This window comes from Pleurodeles waltl, chromosome 3_1 (genome assembly GCF_031143425.1).
Source record: "Pleurodeles waltl isolate 20211129_DDA chromosome 3_1, aPleWal1.hap1.20221129, whole genome shotgun sequence".
In the NCBI taxonomy this organism is placed as follows: Eukaryota; Metazoa; Chordata; class Amphibia; order Caudata; family Salamandridae; genus Pleurodeles; species Pleurodeles waltl.
In genome coordinates this window covers 99,433,984-99,446,522 of record NC_090440.1, presented here as the reverse complement: position 1 = coordinate 99,446,522, position 12,539 = coordinate 99,433,984, and the positions used below count along the sequence as shown (strand labels likewise).

Genomic DNA, 12,539 nt, shown 5'->3' with positions numbered 1-12,539 from the left:
ACTTAATGGTCAGATGTGCAGCATACTCTGAAAATAAATTAGTATTGGTGCAGCCGCAATACAGAAAAGATTGGCAAAACTAACAGGTTTGCTTTTGTCTGCTGTCCTTTTGGCTTTGTCAATGCTTAGTTTGCTTCTGCATGGAGGTACACGTTTTATTTAAAAAAAACTGCCTAAGGCTAAAATGTACATACATATTTATAACAAAGCACGCATAGCACCAGCAGTCTCTGGCAATAAAGGGACTTCTTATTGTGCAGATGTGAACATTGTGCATGAATGGAATGGCATCACTACCCACAGTCATGGAGGTCAATGGCTAAAGTGGGCTGACACTGCGCCACATTCTGAATGGCATGGTGGTTGGAAGCAACCCGTGAATGACCCTACAGCCAATGGATGAAAAGGGCCGGCTGAAAGCCTCTGTAAGTATGTATGGTATATTGCAAACTCCTAGTGAGTGGGTTCTAAAATGCTCCCCACCTACTAGGTAAGTTCTTAACTTCCAGCAGTGCACACCCTTTCATGGCAACTTATGTGTGCATAATTACTTGGTAACTAAGTAGTCGGTATCTGCCACCTTTTCCGTGTCTATGCTAATTATATTGCACAGTTTGTCAAATTTGTGATCTGAACTGTAACAGAAAAAGTTTGATATATTAAGCATCTTTTGAAATTTCCAGAAATAAATGACGTTTGCTTAAGGTGAGCATACACTGGCAGAACATGTGCCTCAGGAAGGGGTCATAACAGCTTTGTTTATACCACTGAGTGCAATCAAAGAGGAGCCATGCATGGACTGGATTGTAGAAAAGATGGCCGCCACAGACTTTCCATTTAGCAGAATACATTACAGCTTACATGCCAACATTTTAAAAGAGGCAAGTGGGAGGACTGTAAAAAATAATCTGGAGGTTGTATTTCTCCCATTGTCTTCTATTGAGGCAAGCAGGAGAAAGCCGAAATACAGCCATTTTTGGCTTTACAGATCGTGAGTCTCCCGCTTCAATCGGGTCTATTGGCATGTGTTATAGTGTGGCACTACAAGGGGACCCACCTTGGTAAAATATTTAGGAGCATATTTATGAAAAGTGGTGCTGCATCTAGTGCAGCGCCGCTTTTCTTGCGCCCCTTGGAGCCCCTCCCCCTAACGCCACCATGGTAGCGCCTTACTTATAATACGGCGCACCATGGCAGTAGTTAGGGTGACTAGCGTCATAATTTGTGATGCTAGTCAGGCGCTTTGAAGGACTATCATCACAAAATATGACGCTAATCCTGCAAAGGACCCAGAGGGCCATTGTAATCAAGCATTGCGCCACTTTGTAAATATGGCGTGTGGGAAATGCCACCTTAACGTCACATATGTGTCAAAGTAAATGATGCAAATGTGGTGCAAGGTGGCGCTAGGGGCTTCTAAATTGCCCCTAAGAGTGCCGGGCAGCAGCTTTCGCCTAGGGAGCGAGAAGAAATGCTGACTCATGTTACACAAGAATGAGCGTGTTTCCGGTACCTGTGTTCCAGCTCCCTGATAGACAGGATGACCCCGGACGTTGACGACCTCTGCTGTATCGTAGCCAGGAAGGTGAATTCACTTTTATTCCTGAACAGCCGGATCACCTTCTCGTTTACGTGCGGCGCTGCGTGGACTTCTCTCTCCACATCTGTTGGGGTGACAGGGAATACAACATCACGAGTTAGAGATGCTAAATAAAATATCCAATCAGATTCCTTATATCTGACTTCAATTCTACCATTGTTTGCAACTTTGCATCTGGAGGAGCTACATGGCGATTGCCTGGCCGCCCTTGCTCATTCAGTGGAAAAATCAGAAAATACCATCTTTGACAATGTGCCGCGCGTGTCACTTTGACAAGTTTACAACTGGGCAGCCACAGATTTTCTGACAACAGTTCTGACATGATGCTGAGCCATTAGGGTGTGCTTCGAGCAGATTAACTGGCTGTAAATAAGGTGTGCTGCAGATAAATGAGGTTTTAAAGCCTGCAATATCCCTCCAGTCGAGGGGCTCAGAACCACTTAGCTGTTCCAATTTCACATCCACCATGAAGGTTGTTATCTCTGCCCCCCCCTTACCCTTGGAAAACCCTGTCCTTGCCTGGCTCCGGAAAGCCTATTACTGCCTATAATGCCATAGACTGTTCCTGACCATAAGTAATTGCAGAATTCACTGGAATCTGGTGTCTTGTCTACCTGTTCCAAACATAGAGGAAAATGTGATGGATTCTATATTGCATCAACCACGGTGTTTATAAGAACAAAATATCTGACCTGCTGCAGGTAACGTGCGCAGATTATTCCAGTGGCATCTTTTTAAATGCTGATCGCACCTGAAAGACGCTAGAGATAGCAGACCACTAGATTCAGTATACTTGACCAAGTCATTTTTGACATCAGCTCTATGAACTGACATCCAGTCCTCTCCTTAGATATAAGCATCATTGCCCTGTCATCAGGCATTAATAACTGTTTGCACCCTGGATGGAAGCTAGGGAGCTAGTCATCCAATCAGAAGGCCCCATTCGCAGGTTATAGCTCAGAATGCAGACAGGGAGCATTCTATGTGTGCTAGGTCCCTGCTCCTGCTTTGTTTCTTCCACTAGTGGGTGGCACTCTAGCCCCTTCATGCAAGACTTACCACCAGCTGTGCTCCTTCAACAGCTCGTTTCAGTGGTTATAGAAGTATCTCTCGCTTTGGAAACTGCTCTACTAAAACTCAGGGACAGACTACCCCTTCCTTGTCAAAGGGGAATAAGTATTCCTTACAAGTTCTTAAGACAACAACCGTGGAGATCTTACCCTCCCACAGTCAATGCACAATGATCTGTTGCCTTTCAAGTCAAGGCCAGTGTGTTGCAAAAGCAGGTATAAAATGAATTACAGCAAATAAGATTGAAACAGATACACAGACCACAAACAACTTTTCTCTACCAAACAAATGTATTTAGATATAATTTGTAGGAGATATCAAGGAAATACCAATAAGACAAGATGTTCATATTCCAGACTCTCTCTTCTTCACATAAGTGTGTGTGCTTGCCACTGGTGTAACAAAGGCCCCTGCAGCCCCTGTGGCACAGGGGGCACCCCAAGCCCCAGGAGGCTCCCTCAGCACAATACCCTGGCCTGGGAGCTTCTGAGTGAGTTCAGTGGGGTGAGGGGGGCCCTCCATGTAATTTCCGGGCCCCACTCAAGTTTTGTTACACCACTGGTGCTCGAGTGTGTATATTCCATAACAAGTGCTGTCATAAGATCTTGTAACTCCAAACTGACTTCCAATATCCCAATAATGCACACCAGAAGAACGTTATTGCTTATAATCCAACGTCACACTATAACCCTTTCCACAAACCACTTTATCTTTCATTTATTTCACGATCTATTCTTTTTCTTCATTATTATATGTAAGAGGACCTCACAGTGCATGACATCAGGGTGTGAACTGTGCAAACTCTTCTCCTGTGTTTGGTTTAATTTTTCACCCTAGTTGGTGCAGCCTGTGTTGTGTAACTCTAGACACATGTTTCTAGATTAATTAATTCAGCAGTAGAGAGTGACACGTCATTTTGTGGATGCTGGAAATGACACCCAAAGTCTTATTAGGTATCTGTACCACTCACTGGCTGCAGGTGCAACAACACAAGCTTCCCAGAAGAAGAGAGCTTTTTAAAACAGACGGTGGGTGAGGGGACACTGCCTCACATCCCAGCACTCAATTTGCCCCAATGCATCATGGTAAATGCAGTGCATGATGACACTCACTTCAGTAGTAGTCACTAATTTTTCACCCTGGTAGGTATTTTGTGTATTTAGTGTAGGATATTTAGAGTACATGGGTGCTAGAAACATTGGCTTGCGCTTGTGTGTTGTATTTGGGGATTAATGTTCACATAGCTTCCCACGTGGATTTGGTAAGGTGAGAGACGAGTTCAAGCATTAGGTTGTCTGGGGAGGTATATGAAAGATCAGACTGTTTGGTTGTGTCTTTTTTGTGTTGACCTTGGTTTGTTGGTAGAACGCTAAGCTTGGATAGTGGGATGACAGAGTGGTTGGTCCAGTCCAAGGGTATGGGTGGTTTCCATTAGAATATTGGTAACGTTCAGAAGACAAAGTTGAGGATATAGTAGACCATTTGAAATGAGCAGCACCCTTGAGTGCCAATTTCTAGTCTGGACCTGGCAGTACCTGAAGCCTTCATTAAAACAAACGACAAGGGTCTTAATCACGAAAAGGAGATGTAAGTACCACTAGTGGTATTTGGCACTTACAAACTGCAGTCTAATATCACCAATTAAAGACGGGAAAAGCATCACCGGGGAAAACATTTTCAATAACACTCTGACCTTGCCACCACTAGCAATCACATTATTGCTGACAATGCCCACCGAACCCACTAAAAAAAATCAGGTGTGCAACACCCATTAGGCTGAAAGGGCTTCAGCCCTCCCCGCCATGTTTCATAGCCAGGGATGAAGCTGGCTGGGTGTCTGTCCCAGGGAAACCTGCACGAAGTACGGCTGGAGGATTGCATGGAAATAAACATTTTTCTTTTTTCCAGACAGCTTATCTTGCTGCATGCAGAGTCCTCAAATAAGGCGATGAGAGAGTCACAGGTGGTTCACAATATCCAGGACAAAAACCTAACGGTGGCGGTTCTGATTGTGTAAGGAAGTGAGCTTTGCTGATCACCCTTTGTTTTAAAGTATACAATGCTTACTGATACTTATTGATGCTGGTATGTGAGACCACATCTGCATTTTGAAGGCTATCTCTGCTATTTTCCTGTGCTTGCACACAAACAAGACAGAAAAACGTAATTGTCTTGGTTTCAAATTGCATTTATATAGTGCTTACTATTCATGTGAGGGGTAATAAGCACTAAACAAATGCTAAAAAGAGAAGAAAGAGTAGTTTGCTTTTTAATGCAGTGACCGTCGCAGTACAGAATAGGAAGGGGCAATTTTTGGTTTTGGTTCCAAGAGCATCAAGTACTGACTAAAACATAAGAACGTGCAAAATTATTTTTGCAAAATAGGAGTGGGGTGGATGTAAAGCAAAGAGAACCAGTGGGTAGTAGTCCCAATTCTCCAGGTAAAATGTTGCTGGCACCTGTCATTTTCTGTGCAGTTTTATATAGACCAAAGGCATCAGGGTGCATTACATGAGTACCAGATGACATTACACAAAATCAGATTTTCATTTCAGGCACGGGCAGAGTATGGGATTTTCCCAGGATCACTGGATGTTGAGCTGACGCTGGGATTCAAACCTTGTTCTCCAGTTCCAAAGTTAGCAGCTCAGGCTGTTCGTCCACACCTCGTCAGTTAGTATTGGCGTCAGGTTGGATGGTTACTTGAAAAAATTTAAGCGTAATACCGCGCAGGAATTTACTCCATTCTTTTCAAATTTTCCTCACTAGTACTTATTCCCGCTCACATTTAGACCCAGATTAACAACCATTTTGCAATGGGTTTGCATCACAAAAGTGACTTTTTAAAAAGTACTTTCCAGTGCCAAACCTATTTTGCACTGGAGAGTTGCCTGAAAGTAATGCAAAGCAGTGCAAACCACTGTTTTGTGCACTCTGTATTAAGGGGGCATTCCATGATTCTTATATGGCCATTCCCATGCAACCATCTATGGTTTTTGACATAAAACGTTATCTACTAACAACAGTAGATTGTTTTGTGTCAAAAAATAAATGCCACTTGGGAGCAGGTGTTAAAAAGGAGAAATGATTTTATTTCTCCTAACCTTTTCCGCTTTGCATGTGTGCTGGACTGTACAGCACAAATCCAAAGTAGGAAAAGTTAGTCAAAGCCCAGTATTTTGTATTGAGATAGCAGCCTTCCAGTACAAAACCTATGCTAGACTCACACAGGCACCTTTGCACCATTGTGCAAAGCCGTCTGCATGGCACTAGACAGCATGATTTTGTGCCAGTGCTCGGGAGAGAGTAGGATGGTGCCTCACTTTGTAGATATGGTGCTTTTCTGCTCTCTCCCTCTCACACAACACAGCACTTTTGGGTCTTGTGCTGTGTTGTGTGAAAGTTTGGGTAATCATGGGCCTTAGTCTCTTTACCCTCCCTGCCTCTAACTCACATTCTCTCACTTGCATCCTTCTCACTCATACTGACTCCCACTCACTGTTCATCACACACAAACATACTCATGCTTATGCCTTCTCACTTACTAACACACTTACACATACTAACTCTAGGGCTGGTGCAACTGCAGCTGCTGCACCATTGATATTTACACCCACAATTCACTTCCACTCCCTTTCACAACCTCCAATCAATAACACATTCTGACACACTCACACTCCTTCACTCACTACCTGTACTCACTTTCACTTATTCATTCACACTCCCAAACACTGATTATCCCTCTCACTGACACTCTCAAACACACACATCTTCGCTCAAACCCATTCACTCTCATTCACTCACAAACACATACACAAACGCATAGAGAAAAAGCATTTTCGTTTTATTTCCCTGGCTTGCTTAGCTGGCAACTCAATGGTTCCATGGCAGCAGCAAAGCAGGAATCTGGTGCTGGGCATCGGAAATAGCAAGCTATAATTCCCAACAAGGAGCTGACTCGAGCAGCTTCTTAATAGGCAGGACTACTGGAATTATGCTTCAGGGGAGGGCCAAATTATGCAGCAGGGTTGACTAAATTATGCATTAAGAAAAGGCAATTTATGCAGCATAATGAAGCACATTTCGTGATAGTATAATTTCATTATTTTCTAATTTTTACACTTGTTAACTCTTTCTGAGCATATGTTGCACCTCATTGGTAAAATGGAACACCTAAATGCAGCAATAAGCAGCAGAAAGGTGACAAGTCAACCTTTGCAAATATGGTTGGTTCCTCTACAAAGCAACATGTATCTGCGTTTTTAGTAACACATTTCTTTGTTAAAATCTGGAGATTATGCAGCGGATGATGGATTCTTTGGCAAATGCGGCAAAACAAGAACTATGCAAAAAACTCCACAGCCTCACAATAATATATTTCCAGTGGTCCTGTTGATAGGACTGGAAGCACAGGCCTAAAAAAACTAGAATAGTACTGGGGATCCTGCCTCTGCGGCACTTTGTGGCTTTTCATTGTCTTCAGGGAAGCACTGGGTGCGCCTTGACAGCCCCATTTTAAGATATACTGTGCTGCCTGAAAAATGCAGTATGTCTGCTAAATAAAATGGATTGTGGTTGTATTAGGGTCTCCTCCCAGAAGCCCTTGTGTGCCTCTTGCCCTTTGTTGTTTGGTGGACAAACATATAATAAACTGAAGGGGCAGATCAGAATGATACTGTGGACAGACAGCACCTGGTACTTCTCCCACAAAAGCTTTCTGCCACAACATCATGGTGTTTTCAGACTACTCTGCCTGTGTGTGTTCTACCCTTGATCAATTCTCACTATCTCTGCAAGTGCCAGTTGGTGGTTAGAAAACCTTGCGCCAAAGGGCGAAAGGTGCCTGCTTCAAATCCGAGACACATTCACATTTCAAAGGATTCAAACTGGTAAGTGTAGTCCCGTGTGTTAACACACCTACTTCAGAGACATGGTCCACCTGACTCCCCACTTTTTAGAGTCCACCTGTTTTAAAGCTCAGACTTGGTGCTCAGATACAAGAGTTCAGATCTCCTGTTCATCCTTTAACTTTGCTTTTCTACTCAGGCCCACTCTTTCCTATCCCATGTGCTAGAATGTAGTAACCGACCTCAGCACTTCTCATCCTGCCCTATGTCCCTCCTGTCACTCTCTCCACATGTCGCTGCCTTCTCTCTTGTTGCCTGTCATCCTTTCTTTTCATTTTTCTCAACCTGCCCCTTTCCTTCCCATACATTTCACCTTTGTCTCATTTCATATGTAACATGTTCTCCTTGTCTCAGGCTGATCTTCCCTGCTCTTTCTAAATGTTCTCTCTACAAATGTAGACCAACAGCACATACCAAAATGACATAAAAGCAGTGAACATTAACAAGATGTTCACAATTAAGCATCCTCTGGGTAGGAAGAGGGTGTGCAGTTGAGATGGGATAAGAAGACAAGGTAAATAGAATCAGCACCATGCGTCTCAACTCATTCAGCGAAAAGGTAATTAGAAAATCACCATTCAAACGGGTGAAGTCTGCTACACCCATTCCTTTTTCTCCCTTCATAAGAAGGCTGCCTTTCACTGAGTCACTGGGCAGTGCTGCTTGTGGATGGTCCGATACCAATCTCCAAAGAAACATTTTGGCCACCAGTACACATTTTGTTTACAACAAATTAAGCACTGTCAGCTGTGGTGTTACTCATGTGTGACAGATTCACTTGGCAGCTATGTTTTAGAATTGTAAATGGTGGTCTAAATAATTTTGAAATTGTATTTCACAAGGAACATCAAAAGTAAACCCTTCACATACTGAAGGAGTTTGGCATTTGATAGTCCCTTCCCTAGCGTGGATGAAGCAGGCAAACGCCAAAGTGAGTGGATTGAGGAGTAAAGCATAAAGCTTGTGAGGGTAGGTCTACTTTAAGGGAGCATTTCTTGCAGGAGCCTCTGTAGGTGCATGGCACTAATCATTAATATATGGATTGGTGGCACCACAAACAAAGGGAAGGACTCCAATTGTGTTGCCCTCAAATCTTCGTGCCCTCAGTGAACAAAATCTCTTCCTACTCCCCTACTCTGCAAGCTGTACCTTCTATCTTCCTGCGAGCGAGCACTGGGCATCTGTTCAGGTGAAGGAACATGAGCTCTGCACTGCCTGAGAGTGCAGGTGTTGTGCACTGGCTAGAACTACTTGAGAGTGGTGCAGCAGGGTTATGGGTCTGCACACTGTTTCCCACAAGCATTGGTCTACTCACAGGTCTCCCGGCTGTATCAATAGAATTCTGCAGAGATGACTTATACTGTTGATGCTCACCATAATAAAAATAAATATAATTGTAATTTCTACATGAATTCAGCTCATTTACTAATATGGCTGCCAATACTACTTCTCATGATTAATTTCTGTTGAGGCAATCATGCATCTTTGTCTAACATTCCCTCATTTGGATAGAAAGAAACAGTGACTTGAGTGCAACTATGGCTTAGGTGGAAGTGTGTATTTTTATAAGACAATTAATCTAGAGCAGTGGTTCCCAACCCTTTTGACTTCTGTGGACCCCCGCTTTATAATAACTGGAACCCGGGGACCCCAACTGAATCATTATTTTAATCTGGGGACCCTCCACTGAGTCATTACTGGAAGCCAGCAACCCAGGCCTAAACATTGTTGATGATCTGAACCGCAAAATAATACACAAAGAATACAGAAACAAGCATTCCACCAACACATACACAAATGATAACATTTTATTTAATTTGCAAATAAATTAAAAAATAGAAATTTAATTTTAATAGGAAGGTTGGCGCTTTTCTAAATTCAATTGAAGCCACACATCATCAATGCTATATTCTGTTTGATGCACTTGCACTGCTCTCACAAATAAATCTGAGGATATTAATTTATTTTCTAGCTTCCATTTTCAAACCCCTTGACCTTTACAGTATGTTTTAAAATTTTCAATTGTACATTTAGCCACTTTATTTATATACACTTTATTAATCTGTTAATATTAGTTTATTTTCTAAGCAATCACAGGCCCCATAAGGAGGCTTTGTGGAACCCCAGGGGTCCCCGAACCACAGGTGGGGCACCACGGATATAGTGCTAACAAAATGGGAACTGGCGGTATAGTTGTAATTTACTATATAGCCTCATTTCTTGCACAGCAGTGTTTAGCCACTTTAAGAAGTATTGCAGAGCCAAAAACTGAAAAAAGAATAATCAATTGCTTGAACACTACCTTAGATAACAGTAAGTAACACATTTAAAAGATACTGATGGTTACAATGGAGATTATTGAGAAGTCATTACATCTTCGAGTAAAAATGCTTGTATTACGTATTTTGGTGCTTTTATTACACAAAAGCAGAGACACTGAACTTGCATATTATTTAGGAACCATGAAATATGGAAAATATTTCACGGTCAATTGTGAAATACAGATTTTGTGATCACTGTGTAAAGGTTTTAGATTGATCAGACTACTAGAATTATGCAGCTTGGAGGATGAACGTAATCGAAATTATGCGACAAAAAGTGCAAATTATGCAGTACTTTGGCTATATTATTTTTTTTTAAGCTGGAAACCACAATTTCGGTGAAGTCTGCATATTTTGCAAATGATGTGGAAAATTCAGTAAATCCATAATGAAGCTGTAAACTCTGCAGCCACAGAGGCACGGCACATAATTCCACAGATCTCACTATTGCCTATAGTTTTATCAATAACTTATTTGTGAGAGGTAAACACAACTTTAAAATTGTAATTCCAGTCAATGCCCATCATTATTTGCACTTTATAAAAAATAGCTTGTAACATAAAAAACACATAACGGGTACCTTGTCATTGCCATCTCAGATTTCTGATGATATTTATAAACTACAAGGCCAAAGCTATCACCAGAACCCCTCAATGGTAATACTGGACCAGATTACACGGTTACCCCTTATGCTTGCTATGTGTGTACTTAAAACTTTAAACCATTGTGTATATGTAAATAGGTAAACCTTAACCTTAAACAAGAGACAATTAATTTAGGTTTTACCCATATAAACATAAATACCAAAAATAATTTGCATTTGGTCCACTCACTAGACAGCAGGAGGAATGCGGCCTAATGGCTATGTTGAAACATCAGCAGAACATAAATGCTCACAAGCAGAGGTGAAATTCAATGTCTGAAACATTTTTGAAACGTCTAGTACATCAACTAAGGAAGGAGATGTGGTCTAGTAGCTATGCTAGCAATCTGAGGACCTTGATTTGAATCCTACTTGGCACTGACTGAAAAGTGTGCAGTTCTGGGAAATTGCTTAATCACAATGTGTTAAAAATGTTAATGTGTGAGATACTAGTGTAAATGTGTGTAACAGAAAGATATAAGCCACCATCTGATGAATGCAATCTTGCATCATTTTCCATCACCTCCCATAATGAGCATCACTCTGATGCTCTTATGCAAGGTCCATGCTATTGGAATGCCAACAAGTGCATGCTTTTACATTGTGAACATGTATCTAGTTTATTATTCTGTGGATACCTTTGCTTTTGAGCTGTTGGTGAGCCCACCTCATTTTGTGACAGCCAGATAGAAGCTCCCATGATTTTCTTTATTCCAGTTTATTCTTCACACCTCAAGTCTACTTCCCAATGTCTGTAGGAGCACTTTATTGGGCATTCTCTCACACATATTTCTTGTTCCCTGTAAGCATGTTATCATTATGTAGGTCATGGTACTCTTAATCAGAAAAGAAACGTTTCCAGTAAGCCTTCAGTGCTTTCATTTCTGACATGCACAGGACTTTCTTGGTACCAAACATCTTGCAAACATCCGATGCTCACAGGGATGGTGGACACACTGAGCTCCAACAGTGCTTGGTGTGTCAGTGGAATGCATTGAAGACCAAAGGTCTGGCTTTAATGTGCTACTGCAGGAAAGAGCAGGCATGTACATATGCCTTTTCCACGCATTAACACATTAAATCTGGACCTATTGGCCTCCAAAGGTGTATTCTAAAACTATCTCGGCCCCCAGTGTGCGAAATGGTAGCCCCACCAACAATGTTTAGTACTAGCCACTCCCGAAGTTCGGGTCTAGTTGCGCCCCTGATCCCAGTTATAGAAACTTATTAAGCCCCTTTTGATTTTGTTTCTCCTTAACACGGGTGGTGAAGTTCACCCCCAACGAAATTACCCTCAACACCTGAAAATGATCCAAAGTAGTTTTAAGTGATGTGCTCTGCTATCAGATTCACTTCGGTGTTAATATTTACCCCTAGTGGTAATAGTATACCCCTTAAAGAAGTTTGCAATTGTAAGGTCGTCGTGTTTACCACACACTTTGAGGAGAGGTAATTTACTGCCTATAGAATTTCATCTTTAAGAGTATCTCAAGGTGGGCCTCCTTAAGGCCCCCCGGAAGAAGAACCCAAGCGCTACACTCTGAGACAGCCAAGGGGCGAGGTGCCCTTCGGTTACAACTGTCTTTCTGAAAACCAGACATTGTGCTATTCTTCAACGAAGCAGTAAAGAAATGCTTATTCATGTCTAACCAGGGATTCATGTCAACGTGGCAATATTTTTATTTTTGCTGGCATCTGTTCAGCAGTTTAGAGGGTGTGATGGATTGCTCTGTCTTTTATCCTACTCAGAGGTTTGTCTTCCATGCCCTGTGAAGCCTCGACTACGCTTTACACCCCAGCCATCCCCTGAGTGACAGTGAACGAAATCAAGTAGTCTATGCGCTGTAGTAATAATTTTTGTTTGGCTATTGGCAGCATTCTGGAGTTTTGGAGTGGAGAGCGGACATAAATTAGGTCTGGGACATGCGCTGACAGAGAACAAAGCTCATCTGATAAGCTGGCGGCAGACATCTCTGCACATGAAGGCACCAACCATC

The 12,539-nt window shown here is 42.2% G+C and overlaps 1 protein-coding gene across 2 annotated transcripts in view; it reads right to left on the bottom strand.

The window, feature by feature from the left end:
• NELL1 (neural EGFL like 1) overlaps nucleotides 1–12,539 on the bottom strand; it is a 3,335,977-nt gene that overhangs the window by 2,898,081 nt on the left and 425,357 nt on the right. For both annotated transcript variants that reach the window (XM_069221936.1, XM_069221935.1), the window contains exon 3: nucleotides 1,514–1,664. In XM_069221936.1, the coding sequence (XP_069078037.1) occupies nucleotides 1,514–1,664 (151 nt within the window). The remainder of the gene's footprint in view (nucleotides 1–1,513; nucleotides 1,665–12,539) is intronic.